This window comes from Lepeophtheirus salmonis, chromosome 14 (genome assembly GCF_016086655.4).
Source record: "Lepeophtheirus salmonis chromosome 14, UVic_Lsal_1.4, whole genome shotgun sequence".
Lineage (NCBI taxonomy): Eukaryota > Metazoa > Arthropoda > Copepoda > Siphonostomatoida > Caligidae > Lepeophtheirus > Lepeophtheirus salmonis.
This window is the reverse complement of record NC_052144.2, coordinates 20,494,140-20,514,104: the sequence shown is the minus strand read 5'-3', so window position 1 is coordinate 20,514,104 and position 19,965 is coordinate 20,494,140. Positions and strand designations below refer to the sequence as shown.

The following is a 19,965-nucleotide window of genomic DNA, read 5'->3' as shown; positions in this document are numbered from 1 at the left end:
TTTTCTGATTTATTCATTCTTTCTCGAATTATTGTTGTTCTAACATCTCCCCAAATAATCTATTGTTCGACGAGTACCTTTGAGTTTGTATAATAAAATTAGTAAAATGCCAGAAAAAAATTATCCCTACGCCTGGATTGAAATGAATAGAGGCTATGAAATTTGGAGCTACCTACCGGACGACAACAAAATATTTTGTCGAGTATGCCGATGTAAGTACTCTTACAGACCCCCCCATCTAGAGTCAAACGACACTTTATGTTCAAGTCCCACATCAAGAATATGAATGCATAAGAGCAACATTGGATTAATGATGATTCTGATAACTTTAACACCGACCTCTTAAAGATGCTAGTTTCCTGTAATGTACCTTTTTTCACCGTGGAGAACCACATGTTCTCAAACTTTATGAAGAAATATACCGATAGAACCGTCCCTAGTGGAAGGACTCTACATAGATAAATGGAGGTTGGCTAAAATTGCACGTAAAGAATTCCCAAAGTCAAATGAGCTCATTTCAGAAATATAAAAAATGTTTTTGAATGCTGGACTAAGAAAACGGAACTTTACTGCTTCTTACCAAATTCCCTTACCTCCAGCACCTATTGTTACACACTAGGGAACTTTGTTGAAAGCAGTTAATTTCTATTTCAATAACTTCGAAGTAATCAGGAAATATTTAAGCAAGCATAATGGAAAAACATCAACGGTTTTAAAGCTAAGAAGATTATAAATGATTAGTTTATTTATGAAGAATTGTCAATGATTAATCATACTCTCAACCCAATTACCAAGGCCATTACTGCGTTAGAAGAAAGACTCCCTTCACTTGTTAGCTTGACTATTGTCGAATAATTACGCGTCGATATCAAGCTAAAACCATTCAAAACAAAATTAAATGCATTTTTATATGAAAATCCAGCGTACAACGATTTGCAAGCACTAGCAAATTCTGAGGAGAAAATTTATAGAAACACACCTATTGTAAATTTTGACTTAGAGAGAATTTTTAGCCTATTGAGAGCCATTCATACAAAAATGGGATCCTGTTTATCAGTAAAAAGTGTCAGGAACAAGCTAATTATAAAATGGAATATTGAAATATTATATTCGTAAGAGTAAGTATTTATGAAATAGCTTTTTTTAAGAATAAATTACAGTAATGTGGTCAAGAACAACAGCATGAATGGTCTCAAAGGGGGATTAGCTTCAAATGGAGTGCAAATAGTTTGTCTAACATCAGTTTCTTCGTGTAAAGACTTAGGTAAGTTATTATTGATGTATTTAAATATTCAAAAATTAATTCAACAAATACTACTTCAAATTTAGGATAAACATATAGATAAATGTTCATAAACTCCGAGATAAGGTTTTAGAGAACTAAAGTAATATGGTCAAGAATAACAGCATGAATGGTGTCAAAGGGGTTTTTAGCTTCAAATGGCTTGCAAATAATTTGTCTAATATCAGTTTCTTCGGGTTAAGAATTGGGTATGCTCCTTGAATTCCAACATGTTGAAGTACAATTTATTTAAGATAACTATAAGTCGTTTTAAATACTGAGCATATTAGCTTACTTGTCTTTTCTTAGCTTTACAAATTACTTAGATGACGAAAGATGAGGATTCTACATAGAATTTGAAGTATAATAGGAAAAAGACGGATAATATTTCTACTCATAATTATTATATTTTTTTTCTGTATAAAATGTCTCATTATTTTGTATATTTATAATTTACATTTGTCCTAAATAATTTGTTGAATCCATTGGTAATATTTAATTTTAATAAGTTCAATTTTGTTTCATTATTCTCTAATAATTCGTTGAATCCATTTGTAATATTTAAGGTCATTTGTTATTATTAATTTGTTTCACTTTCTGTGTATAGCTACTACTAAAATTTCTAAAAAAATATTTTTCGTTATAATTAATCGTTTTTTATTTTACTCATACTTAATAACTTAATATCACAAATATTTGTTATAATACTTTAATTTATAAATGTACTAGTAATTAATTTTAAAAAAAAGACATAACTTTAACTTTTGGTCCCCTCGCAATACTTTGCCGGATTAGGTATCCTACTGCAGTCCGTTGTTCTAGGGATAGTGCATTGTTTAGCCAGCCCCCGATATCAGAATTAATAAAAAAACTGGAGAGGCTGGAGACGGAATGATTAAAGTTACTTGTAATCTACTGCTACGAGTTAAGTGATAATCATAAATTGTTGACTACTCATTGTATCACATATCATATTAGCAAATTTTATTAATATTTGTTAATAAATCTAAAATATAGAAATTTGGAAGTTTTTTCATGATTTTCACGAAATAAATCAGGTATTCCTGAATTTGAAAATTTCAATTACTTTTTATGTTCACTCTTCTAGTATAATATGAACTATAGAAGATTCTGATTTTTATAACCGCATCACGTGATATTCTATCCTCCAAAACCGTAACTTTTAATCAATAGTACCATATGTTTCGCCCCTCCTTTCTACACACACTCGCTCGATGCCCAGCCCTACATATGATATGAACATTCTCAATAAATAGAACTTGGACAAACTCAAAAATTGGTATATTGTCCTAAAACGAACGCAACTTAATGCAGGAATCAAAATTTTGAATTCCACCAAACTCAAAAATGTTTGACTCGAATCCAACCCTAGAATATTAATGACACATATAATGTTTCTCACTAAATAATACGAAGTCCGCCATAATCACAATTCCGCAACAATTTATATTTGCACAGCAAGTATAGAAGATTGAGTACCCAAACCTTACACATAAACTAAATATTTTAACAATTTTTTTTTGGGTTGTACTGCAACACAATATTACTGAGCTTTACCAATTCAAATTCTGCTCCGGAGCCGGTCTCTGGTGACAAAAAGACCGAGTTTATGCTAATATAAGTACCATTAATTTAATGGGGAAAAATGCGCTCTATCAAGTCTCTATATGGCCAAAATTACTTCTATGGCAAACATTTTATTGATTTTGATCATTTTTAGTATGGCAACTGTAACATACAAAAAAATACCAAAGTCTGGCCGACCGTGCAGTCATCAATGGCCTATATATGAGACTGGGAAAAGTGATCCCTAGATCGCCAAGTCTATCAAGTACTATATGAAGAGTATTCAGAAGGTTATCAGGTCCCTCAAGTCCAAGGCCGGCAAGATCGAGTGAAAGATAAGCAGGTCTTCAATCATGGAGGCATGCCAACATTCAGGCCCTCAAGAACAATATTAGCAGGACCTGGGGCACTATCTTGGAGGTATATAGTTGTCAGTAAAATAGTATTCTTACATTGCAGTCGATTTTTAAAAAAATAGTATTTTTAAATATGGCAGACTCGGCTATTTACATGGTGTAAATTAAATTCAAATTATACAACTAATAAGAGAGCCAAAAGCCTCGAAAGCGTAATCGTAATCGTGGCAGACCCTGAACATACATGAATGCACTTATAATTATATTTTGAAGTAATTAATCATTATTATGATGTGTGTACATAGTAAAATAAGTACATAACTATACATAAATAAAAATTATGACCTTAAAAAAGTAAAATTTGAAAGAATAATTGCATTCCTTAAAATTATAATAGAATTAATTATAATTAAAAGTTGGTAATTGAAGGTCATTTATGATAGATAATAATTATTAATAATACTTTTAACAGTCTACTTTACCAATCAAATATAAGATAATTAAAAACTATGCCTCAATTATAATTTACTATCACTGCATCAAAACTATAATGCTTATTTTGCCTTTCTTTAACAATTTATTTTAATACCTTTTTCATCAGAGCGTGGAATCCCTCCAAAACTACATCAATATCAAATCGAAGCGGCTTGTCCACAAAGGTCTTGGAATCATTGTACACCTGCGCTTTGTTCACAACATCAAGCATAGAATTAGGTCCACCAACGCAGAAAATGGGGTGTTGACAAGGATCTTGAACGCTTTCTAAGGCGGCTGAGCAAGCACAACCTCCAATACTCCAAAGTAAGAGTAGTTGGCTAAGAAGTTTTGCAAATGGATGGCGGCTGGATGTCATGCCTGAATTCAACAAAAGAACTGATTAGGAAACGAAATGAGTTGTGACACTATGAGAAAAGAAATATCTTCTCCTTCTTTTTTAAAATAAGAAAATCCGATATTAGAGTAAAACTGATGTCACAGAAAGTCTAAACTCAAGTGAATTCGAATGATAAATGCATTTACATGAATGTTCAATGTATGACACTCCTCATAAATACTTTTTATACGCTTATGACGACAAAAACAGGAGCGCTCAACGACTGATTGAATCTTTATACTATAATATGTTTAAGGAGAAAGAAAATCATAATTTCAAAAAACACGAGAAAAATAAATCAGTAAAAAGCCTTCATATCTGTAAGGACTAAGGATCATTTGATAATTATTTATATGTTGTGTACAAGTGGGAATTCATTCGTCTTACAATCTATATTTTAATGTAAACATTGATCATTGTAATTACCATCTTTACATTGATCATTTTATTTGCAACTATTAAATGTTTATTTATGAGTAATATAACTATGGGTATTTCACTTTATAATGTGCCACAGAATATATATAGTTTAATAATTACTTCCACCAACAAAGTTGAACGGAGGTTATGTTTTTGCTTTTGTTAGTTTGTTTGCCAGTTGGTCATCAGGATTACGGCAAAAGTTACCGACCGATTTTGCTCTAACTTGGTACAAAGAGCATATATGCTCAAACTAAGATCAATTAAATTTTGAGGAGGTACTACAAAACATTGAAAATACATAATGGAACTTAACTTTAAAGCATATTGAGGTACAGAGCTCAAAGTTGTGCCCTTCTATAGGTTAAACAAAAAAGATGCTTCATAGCAAAAATCAAATTGAAAAATAACCATAGGCTGAGGTTTTCACTCTACTGAGTGTCTAATTTAGTTTGTATTGAAATAGCCGAAAAATACAAGTACACAAGAAAAATAACAAATATTTTAAAGGAGTTTGAATGAATACAATCTAACCGGCCCTAATACTTAACTGGTTTAAATAAGGAATAAAAAAGAAGAAAGAGCAACAATCGTTTTTCCTTTTCTATTTTTTAAACGTAGTTTTTTATTACAAATATGTGAGCTCTAGTTATAAGGTAATTTAGGATTAATTTCTACATTGGAAGAGTTACAAATATACATTAATAAAATACAAGGCCCTAATCTTTATTCTATCTCTCAACCTTTCCCATCCCAAAAAGAAAAAAGACATGAAATTAACAAACTGTAAAACTATTTATCATTTAACAATAGGGAGTTGTTCACTGCAGCCTCACATCATTTAATTTGTATACAACTAATCAATATTCATAATACTAATAAGGAGCTGGAAAAAACACCATTGGGGTTGTTAATGATTTGGAGATTGCATTGTGAAAACTGCATTATTTTCCCAATATAAATATTATATTTCGGCTCTTTTAAACAACTTTAACTAGTACAAATTTAAAAAGGGGTCACATTTAAAAATTAGAATTTCCTTAATAAGATCGCTTCATTATAACGTTTGCTCTCCCCTAATTTACTGAGAAATTTCCCAAGAAAACAATGTTCCGTGTGAAACTGAGGACATATCATAGCTACACTCCTATAGTGTAGAATCAGTCCTTTTTTTATGACTGAAGACCCGAGCGATTAAGTCTCAAAACTTATAAAACTCGGTCCTTGATGGCGTCCATCAACTTTATTTCTTCTTTTATTAATGAGTTCTAGTACTAACAGTCAGAACGACAAACAGTCATAAGGACCGGTCCCAAGAGCTGATGGTACAAGTCCTAAGGATGGGATGGACCCAATAAAAAAGGAATGACATATCACTAAGTTATAGTACTGACAGTCTGAAGGACCGAGAGTCTGAAAGACTAGTCCCAAGGACTAATAAGACTCTCTTAAGACTGGATTGGACCGAATAAATAAAGATAAACACAACACTAAGTTCTAGTACTGATAGTCCAAAGGAACGAAAGTATTAAGGACTAATAAGACTGTCTTAAGACTGGATTGGACCGAATAAATAAAGAAAGGTTGATTACACTACATACAAAATTATGAATGGAAAGTTAGAAAGGATTGTCTGAAGACTTATTAAGTTCTAATTACAGCCATGAAATCAAATTGTCTAGAATGAGCGAAATAAATAGATATGAAACAACTTACTCGTGTTAAGGTAAATATTCAAGAATAGAATATTAGATTCATTCGTTTTCACATTTTAACTAAAGTATAAATGTGTAAGTACTTTGACAGTTCTCCAATGAAAATAAAGTGTGGAAGCCTTTTTATAAAACTCATGTAACTTTATGCATATGTATATCGAATACCGGGTGTAACAAAAAAAATTACATACTTTTATTGCATAAAAAACTACAGGCTGTAGCAAAAAAAAAATGGAATAGATAGTTTTTATATGAATATATTTTAAATTCTGAACAAACAGGAATATTATTTACTCAATATAGCTCCCAAAAATATGACTAATTACTCATTGATAATGGCTTTCAGGGCATCAATATTTGGGTAGCGAAGTCTACAGGTTTTTTTCTAAATTTTCAACTAAAGGGCATAATCAACAGGGTTGAGATTCGAGCTGAAGGAGGGTCACATTAACTTGCTTCTTATAATATAAAAGTCCCTTAAGACGTAAGAGATGGAGACGTTTAACTCTAACTCTTAGAGTAAGGACGTTATCTTTATTGTACCACGCAACTTTTCCTCCAAAAAGGAAAAGAGGTCAAAATCAGTTGGCAGTTAGCCCATTATATCCCAGATCACTAACGGAGGGATATTCTAATTATAGAATTATTATTCAATAGTTGTTGAGAATTGTTAAAAGTATAAAAGGAACTAATTCAACCCATCAACTTTCAGAATATTGAGTAGGAGAAAAGAACCAAAATTATAAACAGCTGATAACAAAATACATTGCATATTTTTTTAAACGAGGTAATGCAGTATCCGTGGTTATTCCATACAGCGTTACCTCACTAACACAAACATTTACAGTGTATTTGGTTGTCAGCAGTCAATATTTCTTCTTCTTTTCCTCTAATCAGTGTTCTGAATATTGATTGGTTCAATTCGAATTAGTACTTATTAAGCTGTAAACAATTATCAATTACTATTTAAAAATAACTCTATTGTTATAATTGGCTAACTACCAACAAATTTTGGGCCTTTTTTCTGTTTTTTTTTCGGATGAGAGTTTGCGAGATACCGAAAAGGTAACGACGTGGGCAATGTTATTATTATTATAACTATTAATTATGTTCTAACAGTAATAATATTGGGCTTTTCATTGTTTCGGAATCAGTAAAAATGGACCTGTAATCTGGATCCTATTTTATTAAGGTCCAAACTTTGGGTAAAATACTCATAAAATTCGAGACAAGTATCTTCCAATTTAGATTTCAGATCTGGATCTGAAAGTTTGGGTGGGAAATTTACTCGAACATTAACGTGTAAAGATCTTAACCTCCCAGGATCCGATAAAAAGGTAAATCCGTCCTATCTTTACTTCCTATTAGAACCAGGATGTCTATTTATGCTTTAAGGACTTCCATATTACTTTTGATATTGTAAACCGTCTTCCTAGTTGCTCACAATCTCTGAAAAAGTAGTTCCCGATTGGAGAAATATTACATTGCAAAAATCATTTCTAGAAGTGTCCATTTTTTTTGCTGCACCCGGTATATGTACAAATAATTGAGAAAACACTTGTATTTTTTAAACAGCAGTAGCCACATTATTATATGTTTTCTCTTTTACAATGCGGGTTACCACGTCTATCGTGCGTGTACACTGTACATATCTAAGTATATATATATGATATTTTTGTGAGAGCAGCTCTTCCCCTGGTATCATTTATATACAATGATGTAAATCCAGTGTGTTTTTTAGCTGCCCGTTAATTAGTAATTGGTAATCTGAAGAATGAAATTTATTTTCCATAGCAGTTGTTATTATTATTTAATTCCTGAGTAATGAACATCCTTTCCTTAATAGATTCAATTATATTCAAAACCTGATTGAACATTCGCCTGTGCTCATAAAAGAGGGGATGAAACCCTGAGGATTTGTAGCAGAGTTATAATTATAAGTCCTTATTGGACTTAGAGTCGAATTGGGAATAGACATCCGAATAGTTCTAGCAAATGTAATTTTCTATATCTTTTTCTCCTTCCTCTTTTGTCACAGCTGATTGTAGATGATCTAATGAAACGTCAAGAGCATAATTCTGTCTCTCCTCCTAAACATTCTTGAAATTGCCCAGGTTATTTTATTGATTTTCGGTTTCTTTCTTTAACATGCCCTTTCTGCACTTGATTTTCATCATTGTTTCTATATATACTTAGACAATTACGTGCACGATATATGTGGTAACCCGCCTTTACGCATAAAAAAGACTCACATACATATCAATTCTGTTAAAAAGAAAAATTACATTAATAGTATTCTAAATATTTGCTACAAAAGATATTTAGAATACTATTAATGTACTAAAGACAAAGAGCACACAAAAATGCTGTTTAATAAACCAGATCATATACTATAAGTATATTACCTTTACCTTCTAGCTGCTAGTAATGAGAGCTAAGCTGCCCTCCTCCAAAACATTCTCCAAATTGTCAAAATTATCATGTTGATTATCGGTTTCTTTTTTTATCATACTGGCAGGTCAACTATTTGTAAGAATATGACCAGCCCATAGACTGGATGCTAGAAGATGAAAGAAATTAACACAAATCCCACTCTGCATTTTGCAAAGACATAGGCAGGAATTACACCGATATCAGTCCTCAATTATACTCCGAGTCCAACAAGGACTTCGAGTTATAGCTACTCAACAAATCCTGAGACTTACTCTTTGTCTTTCACTCACTAGTGATTACTTTATACTACCTAGATGTTCTCTCTTCAAGAATAAAATAATAAGGATAACAGCTTTGGGAAATAAAAAGCACTGTTCAGGTGAAAACTTTTAAAAGGTTTGCGCTTGTCCAATGTCATAGATTTTACATCTCTAGTCATAATTTATTAATGAAACACAAATTGTATTAGACATTGTTATTAGTTCATTACGAATACTAAGTTATGAAACAATTATTAATTCGGTTCAATATCTCATATATATAAAGCTGTGGAGGACTCATTTTGAGTGTACACTTGATCCAAGAAATAACAATGTACCAAAGACGTGTGACTCTCTGCACGTCATCTTTAAAAATCATGGTTATTTATACACTGGATGCTTAGTTGATAGTAAATAGGGTTTCCATATATTAAAGTAAGACGGAAGTACTAAAAGTATTTTCTAAAAAGAAGTACTTTAGTATCTATGTTTGCAATTTTGAATAATTTTTTAAAATTGTATATCAAATATCTTTACGATAATTTGAAACTTGGTCATAATTATTCATAGATATAAAAAAAAGTGAAAAAGGACTATAGAATGAATGTAGGTAACAAAGGCGATGAAAAAAACTTTGTGTTTTAGTTTAACAAATAACTTCAAGGAATGCTAATACACCAGCTAGTAACATATATATTTAATACAGTGTTTGCTAACGTTTATGAGAATTTTTTGTTTTTTACAAAGTAGATGCGTGCTTTAGAATATGGACCAAGTTATCTTTTTGAAAAATTAACGTTGAATAATTTAAAAAATAGTAAGTCAAAAAGGAGCAAGTAATTGTTCTATATTAATATTATCCTGCTTTTCGGAACAGTTCTTCCTATAAAAGGAAAACTTGAAAGGTCTAAGCATGATAAGAGTGAGCTCAACAAACTCACTGTGCTAATATATGTACTAGTGTTGGGCTTCGTTCTGAAAATCCTAAGCCGGTCTGAGACCCTTATGTTTTTCCGTGGACCGAACTAATTTGATCCTTTAAAGAAGTTCAGTCTGGATTGGTCTCAAATAATTCGATCAAAATCGGTCCCAAAATTCGATCTCGGGATTTCTGTCCCGGGATCCTATTTTCAAGGAGTAATATGAAAAGGATTTTTAGATGTTTTTCCCCCTTATTACTAATTACCGACTTAGCATACTCGTGAGCAGACTTTCGGGCGATATTATTTTTTAGAGAAGGAGAATTTGCCGATTGACATTTTACCAAAGGACAATTTGGTAAACAAAACATTTCCCCAAAAGACCATTTCTGAAATTTCGCCCAAAAATGATATTTAATTTATTGATATATACGATTTTAATCCAATTTAAAATAATAGTATGTAAATAGGTATTTTTCATATACTATATATGTCATATAGGTAACTAATGAGTGTTTTTCTGCAGAAAAATATTTTTTTTATTAATTTTATTCATTATTGATCAATATTTTAGCACAAAACAATAGTATGGGGTTCGAATGTAGTTCGAATCTTTACCGTTGTAGTACTTTAAATAAATTAAAAAAATAAACAAATCCAACAGCGATTCTAATGGAAGAAGGGCTAATAACTTCTCTGTTATTAATTAATTATCATTCGACATAATGAATTATTCATATTGGCAAATACACATGGATTCATGAACAAGCATGCCTAAAATGAGGCAAGAGCAGTGATTTCCACTTCATTATGATCCATAATATGTTAGAAGAAGAGGCTGTTAACTGTTAGTGAGGCAAACCCCCGAGAAAATTTGGTGAGGCACTCGAGTTATAGGAGAGCACGAGGAAATGAAAGACGTGACGAGGAAAACTGTAAAGCTCAATACAGTTGGAGCAATCTGGAATCGGAAAGGGAAGATAGGAACTATGTTTTTTGTCTCTTCATGAACTTTATTTTTGTACAAAGAGTACGAAACGTTCTTCATTGAATAGTGACTTAAAAGAGTAGAATCTTCGGAGTATATATGTAGTATATGAAGAATACCTATTTATCAAACTATAATGTTAAATTAAATTAAAATATAAATCGTAAATATTAATAAATTTAATATCATTTTTCGACCAAAATGTCCGAAATCTCCGTTTGGCAAATTGTCCTTCGGCAAATCAGCATATTTTTTTTCCAACAATCCAATATATTGAAAAAAACAAAAGTTTTGTGAGTGATTTCAAACTCAAAAGACTAACGGATTATATTTGGCAGTTTGGCTTGTCCAATTATTGTCCTACAACCTACAATACCATACTAATATTTACTCATATTTAACAACAGAGTTACTGTAGATGTAAAAAAAAGTTCCAGTTTGACATACTTTTGTTGAATATTTTAAAAAATGTCATTTTTTGGGGTAGGTTGCACTTGTGCAACAAAAAAAAATTAAAGGGTGAAGACCGAACCGGAGAAAACCCGTATTGGACCGAGTCTCAACACTAGTAGGTATGTTTAAAAAAAATAAAAATATAAAAAAGCATACAATATATTATCTGCGTCATGTTCCGGGTAAATGCAGAATCTATATAGAGAAGGACAATTACATGGAATTTAAATATAAATTCACTTATGTGTCAAGCCACGTTTGGTAATAATGTAGTATGTATGTACTGTGTAGTGATGTGGGTTTATAGATCAGTGTCGACCCTTCAAATTCTTGAAGTCGGTGTAAAGAAACCAAGACTAAAACATGGAACTCTAGATTAATGGAAGTCTATTAACATCATTTTACCCTCCTTTTTCACCACTTAAGTGAATGGATTCTTGCTTTTTTAAATGCTTTAGACACTTAGAGGGGCTAAGTGCTAGTGTTGGCTGTAGGACAATCCTAGAACAGAGCGATTTTTTGTAGTTGCTACCTGAATAGAATTTTTCTAAAACAGTTATTATTATTTAATTCTTGAGAAAAAAACATCTAAGTATTAAATAATAACTGGTCTGTGTACTCATGAAAGACGGAAAGTAGCAATGATGGTTTTCTCAGGAGTGTAAGTATTTGTTGTACCATTGAGGATCGACATTGGAGTAATTCCAGCTATTTTTTCTTGCTGTATATAGAGTGGGATTAATGTATTTCCTTCTCCTGACAACTGCTCATAGCTGATCTAATAAAACGTGTTGACAGCTAAGCTGCTCTCCTCCCAAAAATTCTTCAAATTATTAGGATGCCCACGTTAATTTTTGGTTTATTTTTTTTTTTACATATTGGCGGGATATCTTTTATAAACCAATATCTATGGAATAAACTAATTAGATTAATGATTTATTTTTCTAAAAGGAAAAGTTCTTTTTTTTATTTCGATCCCTTGAAGAAGGAGCATGCACTTGTGGCTCTCAAGCCACAAGTGACATTCAAAGGCTTTATATTTATCCCTCTATCCTAAAAGATAACTAACTTATACAACTGTATTGTTTTAGTAGGATGATCTCTTTTTCTGGACATGTCCTCTTTTTATACTTTCATGTCCAATTTTAAGGGGGATACATTGCTCATGAATAACTTTTAAAATCTACAAAAAACTATGGGAAAAGATAAATAAACAACGCTAAAAAAATATACTTTTTTAAATAATCGAAATTTGCTATTAGTTTTTACTTTATTCATAAATGTATTTATTATAATATATTAGTCCAAGCCCCTTCCCTCTCTCCAAAAAGAATACTGATTAGTACTGAAGACAAATGGATGCATTTTTTTAGCGCACGCAACAAAAAGAGTGAATACTACTTACAAAAAAATTTTAAATATGATTTAAATGGCTATTAAAGCAAAGACAGACGCTTGAGAGTCCTATTTTGTGGCAAAACGGTCCTAAAGAAAAATTAGATCCATTCACGTAGAGTTTTGTATCCACTCTCAACCTTACTGTCAAAAGCGAAAGGAAAAAATGGAAAAAACATATGGTAGATGGCTTTCTGTATTTTTCTTGTACCTAAATGTTAATTATTATTTAGAGAATAGTAATAAATTATTATATACCTTGAATTAATACTCTTACGAAAGACTGAGTATAAACGAGTTGATTGTATAAATTAATATAAAAATCCTATGTAATACCTATTTTTAGTTCATAAAACGTAGAGATCCCTATTATGAATCATACAAGTGTTAATTCATGAAAATTAATGAAAACAGCCGTAGGAAAATCTATTGAATCTTTGTTTATTTAAAAAAAAACTTATAGTGGATCGGTCCCAAAGAAATATTCGATCTGGATCGCTATTACAAAATAATCAATCTCATTCAAAATTCCTTCTGGACTGATTCAATAGATAAATTGTGAATGACGTCATGTGTGTTTCCAAATTGTGAACACCGGCAATATAACGTCATAAGTGTATTACATAAATCATATTTATTCAACTCATAAATCAGGATAAGAGAGAAAATCGGTCCATAGATTGAGACCGAAAAAAATCGGTGCACGATTTGAAAACAATTCAATTTGGCTCTACGGTCCACGATCGCAATCTGGACTGTAGTATTGGTCCAAATCAGTCTAGACAAAATCACTTAAGACCGAATCGAAAAAATTTCGGTCTTAAACAGAGTCTCAACACTAGTATTTATTCATACACTTAAATATTTCATACAATACTTTTTTTGTAAAAAAAAACTAAGTCATTCCCAGCAACAATGAAAAAAAGATGGAACACTTTTTTAGTTTATTATTATACAATCTTTCAACTAAAATATGCCGATTTGCTTGAGTGGCAAATTTAAACAAATGTTTATTTTCACAATCCTAATACATAAATGTCAACTACTAATAATTTTTTTCTTACTACAATGAAGCGTCAAAATATATGCAAAGTTCCATAATTAATTATCATTATCCCTGTTAACTAATGATGGATTTTGGATCTTAATTTAAGATCCGTATAGTTTCGGTACTCTTTTTAAATTATTCAGGCAATTTCCATAATTTTTTGGTTATCGGAGCTATAAAAATGATATTTGTATTATTGAAAGGCAAAACGCCTCAGGAGACTAAAAAGAAGCTTGATAAGCATTATGTGGACTCTGTACCTTCGATTAAAGTAGTTTATAAGTGGTTTTAAAGTTTTCAGAGTGACTATAGGACACAAGTGACGCTGAACATTCTGGTCGCCCTGTTGAGGTTACCACTCCAAAAACCATTGATAAAATACATGATATGGTGATGAATGACAGAAGAGTGAAGGTGTGTGAGATTGTTAGTGCTATGGGCATCCGTATGAACGGGTACATAATATTATGCATCAACATTTAGAAATAACAAAGCTATCTGCAAGAGGAGCGCTACCGCTGGACCAAAAGGAAATAATGTGAAGTGTTGCAAGGATGGTTTACAGCTGTTTCAGAAAAATCCACAGGACTTTAAGCGTCGTTTCATCTCTGTGGATGAAACATGGATGCATCAGTACACTCCTGAAACCAAACAACAATCTTAACAATGAGTTATGAAGGAGGGATCTGCTCCAAAAGAGGCGAAGACCGTTCTTCCAGGAACTAACTAAGTATAACCTCGATAAGTACCAGTCGGAGCTTGCATGGACTTTTTAAACGACCCTCGTATATTCCCCTTTCTAACTGAGTCGTGTAAAAGATTAAAAAGTTGATTATGACTACACTTGAGGTAGTATTTTATGTAGTAATGGATTTTAGGTCCTAATTTTAGATTAGTTTCGGTACTTTGCAAAAAAAAAATCGAATATCGCTGCTATAACTGAGAAAAATCATATCTAACTCCGCAAGTTACGTTGAACCATTATGCTTTTGCATCTGCTTGTTTGTTTATCTGTTAGTCTCCAAGATGACAGAGAAAGTTGCAGATTGATTTTGATCTAACTTGATACAATGATTATTTATGCAAACAGTAAGAGGCCATTAAACTTTGAGAGGTCAAGGTAACACAAAACGTATAAAATACATGGTCGACCAAAACATTGGAACATATTTAGGTACAAAGCTCAAATTGTAATCAAGTTAAATCAAGATGCTTCATATAACAAAAAAAATCAAAGACCAAAGTAGAAACTGCATGTTTCATTTTGGAAAAATGACCTTAGGAGAATGTTTGTGCTCTAGAGAAAGCCCCTTCTAGTTTTTTTGTTTTTTTAATACGATTGCACCCTATTTTAGATCAGAATTCTAATATATCGGGAATTTCGGGTTGGTTGTGGTTTGTTTACAGTTATTCACAATTTTATAGAACTGGAATTGAGTTCTCGATGCTGCAACATATCTGATATCCAATCAATACTGTGATCCAATCTATTAGTTATGTACTACTACATCCTCAACATTCTAGCAATGCAAAATTTGTAATTTTATAGTTCAATAGGTCATAACAATATGCATAGTGCACGCACTAAATACTTATTTGTACATAACCTATATTTATTTCTTAATAGAGCATGACCAAAGATGAACTCATAAATAGATCGGACTCTTCCCAAAATTACGATAAGATGAGCTGAGCATCATCACACTCGTTGTTATCCATTATGGTCCATTGAGTTACGCTTTACTTTTAAATCCTGACATTTCCATCACTCAACATTTTCTACCCCGATACGTATCCAAATATATTTTAGTTCATATTTAATCTTTTTTTTTTTTTTTTTTTTTTTTTTTTTTTTTTTTACATTGTAATAGTGCAGTTGTCTTTTCCAATTTGTTTCATGGCGAAGTCTCCCCTTCTTGTTTTATCTCTGGTCATCATCTGTACAAATGTTGTTTACTAGACCTGAGACATAAGTTAATTTACATTTACAGCTCATATTTATGGCTTATCGGTTGAAGAGAAAAATATATATATTTTTATCTAGTTCAATGATTCCCAACCTTTTTTCACTATGAAGACCTTTTTTTTTAAATATGATCCAAATAAATATTTATTGATTATTTATGTAATCTCTCTTGGAGCCTTTGACTATGCCTTGCAGAGAATAAGGGCTCAAAGGAGTCCCGGTTAGGGGCTATTGATTTAGTTAGCAGTACAACAAAAATAATAATTATTATTTTTTTATACATTCGAGGGAGTCTTTGGAGCAGATCCTCACAAAATCAAATCCAAGCGGCCAGGGCAGGAATTCCTTGCAAATATATGGACTTTTCTTGTCCATAAAAAAAGTTCCCCTGCACCAACTGACATGAAATCATACGATAACGGCGTCCCCATGCAATCAATATTTATCCTTGGTATGAAACGTTGTTGTTTTTTGTAGTTTGTTCACAAAACCATGGAATAATTACAATGTAGCTTAGCTTGTATTTTTTTATTTACCTGCTTGAAGGAATGGAATAAAAAATGACTTCGACTCATTTTTCATTTCTTTCCCTTATGTGGGAATCTAAATTCTGCATGATTATTCTAGGTCTCTATAATTCCATGGCGGGGCTCCGGCTCTTAACGCCATCTCGAAACTACGAATGTTTTATTGATTTGTTCATAACCCATTAATTCTGATGGAAACTTAATTTTGGTATTCATATTGAAAATCCATCTCACAAAAAGGTCATCAAACGAACATTTTGTAACTAATAATAATAATTAATCAAAACCTCTGTGGATTAGGACTCCTACATATATGATGCAAATCATTAATCTCTATCATCTCTTATCTATCTTATTAATAAAGTAAAAATTGTTTCCCTATCGGTTGGAGATATCTCATTTTTAACAACAAGCCTCTGTAGCTAAAACTCATATTAAAAAACAAACAAAAAGGACAATACATATAAAAAAAATGTATGTGACGTTAGATGAAGTGTAGCAACGAGCGTGGGTATTTACAGCACGACATATTTTTAAAAAAAGGAGCGTATATAAACTTTGAGTTGTAAATCTTTAGTTTGCGAGTTCTTTTGTTATTAGCAACCTCAACATTTTTTTCCTCAAGCTGTTATCTTCATTATTCTTTCATTCTTGAGGGGAGAACATTTAAGTATTGAGCAACTACGCATGAGTTTGCTCATGAAAGTGTAGAGTAACATAGAGGATTTTTAGAGAGTGATCATCTTAATAAGTTAGGTGTGTACGTTAGTAGACACCTAATAACTCGGGCCATACCAGGTAGTACCGCTAGTTGCAAATTGCAAATATATAAAAGAAAAACGAAGCTATCTTGACTCAACATTGATGAATGCAAATCACGAGTTATCAATAGATAAGAGGAACTATAAGAGTTTATAGACATACAAATCTATCTATATGTATTGCATATAATATCAAAATCCAACTGATGACATTTCAATCAACATTCAAACAGACAAAGAGATGAAAGCTATTACTGTTCGACTTATTTATGTATTTTTTTGCAAAAAAAAAAAAAAATCATTTATTCTACAAACACTTAATATAAGACATATTATTAACATGTGTATATTTATGTTTTCCTTGAATAACTGTTTATTCTATTCATACAGTGCAATGTAAGTATAAAAAACTTTGCCAGTCATTGTGTGTTGATTAATTGTGATTGAGGGATCACACACAAAGGAACGGCAGAGAAGAGGGAAGCAGAACTCATGACATGATTTATCTTCTAAATTCATTACGATTATCATGATTAATTTGATTAATGTCTAGTTGGCCTTATGAAATGAATTTGAGGGAATAATTTGGATTTAAAAAATATTAAATTATCAAAACCTAAAATGAAACTCTTGCCGTAATCCAGGTGACTAACAAACAAACCAACAGAGAAAAAAACATAACCTCCGCTCAAAATCTTTGATAAGCTAGAAATGTCCATAGGGATCAATCATACGCCACATGGTTCTTTTTCCATATAATTATAAGCCCCCTCGCCCATGTAGACTTACGTGATACTTTTCTTCGCCCCTTCCTAAGAACATCTAGGTTTTTTTTACTTTCCCCTCCAAAAAAATTTCCCAACTTTTCATTTCATTTTTAAATTTACCTTTTGAAAGGCCTTACAATGGACTTTTTTTTAAATTGTTCCATATTTCATTTAATAACGGGGTTTTTTTTAGCCCTTATATTAAAACTTTTGTTATGTTCCTTATGACGTCATCTATGCCATCATGGTGCGTTATTCAGGTCTACATAGTTTTAAATAGTGTTACTCCTTCTCAACGAGGATAGACGTGGTTTTAGGCCGGATACTCCCTACCCCCTTAAGTGGCCGAGTTGCTTATGAATCTCCCTTTAGGGTAATTCAGAGACAACAGGATGTTTATTCGGGATAAGGGGCTAACTCACGAATTATATATTTTTTTGTTTGAAAAGTTTTTGGGAGTTATATCATCGTTGGGCCAATATTTTTGTGACGTAATGGCGCTGTAAGTCCCGCTTATAACACCAATTGAATATAATACAGTTTTAAACGTGCCAGTACTCCATTACCACCATAATATCTCTATACAGAACAATACTAGCTATTACTTATTAGAGATCATATTTCAAATGTGGCCAGTTTCTCTTTTTTTTTTTTTCCATTAATTTTGTTTGCCTGGTGTTTACAGACCAAAAAAGATTGAAAGGCCTTGAGTCAAAACTCTGAACAAATTACGAACGGAATTCCATAAGTTGATGATTATTTGAGCATTTATAATTCCATTTGATGGAGTATTTTGAACGCTCATATCCCAGTGGTTTTTAAATTGAAAATGATGCTCAAATGCATTCTGAGGAGTAGGAGATCTATACTATGGAAAGAGTTGCCACTGAATAATGAAAAATATGTCCTCGTTAGTTTGTCAGAATGTTTTGGAGGAGAACAGCTTAGCTGTCATGACGTTTTATTAGACTATCTGTTATCGAGCAATAGTACATACAGAAATTACTACAATGTCGATCCTCAATTCTACTCCAGGTCCAACAAGGACTGACACTTATAGCTCTTCGTCTTTCACAGACTAGTGATTACTTGTAACTTACATTTTATCTCTTTAAGAATAAAATAATAAGGAATACAGCTTTGGAAAAGAACACTCTTCTGTTTGGAAGGACAAGAAGTATCAGACTCTTCCATTGTCATATTTTTGTATCTATACAAATAGACATAGGATACACATCTCCATCTGTATACCTAGAATGGGGCAAAAGAACAATCGCTCTCGTGTTTAGACAAGCCAAACAATATTTCCACAATGAATTTATTTCTATTTTATTTCAAAAAGGCCAGAAATGAAATGAATCCATTATTCAAAATAACATTTAAAAAATAAACCTAATCAGAAAAAGGTCTTTTAAAAAAAAAATCATCAAAAATATGTACGAAATGTATTTTATATTAATCCAAATAAAAAGTTATAATATAAAGAATCTATTCAATAAGTTATTCATATATACCTATGGATACTTAAATATAGGGTCAGGATTTTAAATCCGGGAAATTTAAGGAATTTTTTTTTAGTGCCCCATATATATTGATATCCATTCATACATTTTCAAAATTTAAACCAAAAAAACAAAAAATAGACAGAAACACAAACAAAAAGAAATATGCAAATGCATTAATAAACAGATACTCTAAGTCATATGAAAGTCAATAAAAAGTACTAGGTATTATAAATATTTCAAAAAACAATTGCATACAGCTTTATAATGCTTAGAACTCCTCCAGTGTATTTATCTGATATACTAAATGATTACCAGTCTCTATTATACAGCAAAAATGTTTGTTCTTATAAAATTTACTTTCAACTTCCAGGGTACCGGATAATTGACGATAAGTAAACCATTTAACTTGCCAAAGTTAGAGGTTTACACCTAAAATCTCCAATTACTTCATGAATGTTTCTTTTGATTTTACTTGGTTTTATATATTCAATAAAATGGTTTAGTGTAGGGGATTGAGTATACTTTCTCAACATTGATACGAAAATCGTAGCTAACCTCAACCTGAATGGCACAATTGGTCGTTAGAAATTCAGAGTTATACCATAACGCGTGTACGACTGATGTTTGACTTCCACCGCGCTTTTTATATTGACGTCATAGTAGATGAGGGATTGCATGTTTTGTCAAAATCTGTTTTTCTTACCCAAC

General features: G+C 31.7%; 1 protein-coding gene across 10 annotated transcripts in view; it reads right to left on the bottom strand.

Annotated features, from left to right (window-relative positions):
• LOC121128949 (trehalase) overlaps nucleotides 1-19,965 on the bottom strand; it is a 41,730-nt gene that overhangs the window by 10,104 nt on the left and 11,661 nt on the right. For 9 of the 10 annotated variants that reach the window (XM_071893459.1, XM_071893458.1, XM_071893454.1 and 6 more), the window contains one exon: nucleotides 3,815-4,080. In XM_071893459.1, coding sequence (XP_071749560.1) covers nucleotides 3,815-4,078 — 264 coding nt within the window. In that variant the 5' untranslated portion in view covers nucleotides 4,079-4,080. Of the gene's footprint in view, nucleotides 1-3,814; nucleotides 4,081-6,235; nucleotides 6,382-19,965 lie in introns of those variants that run through there. The other variant, XM_071893456.1, reaches the window with a different exon arrangement.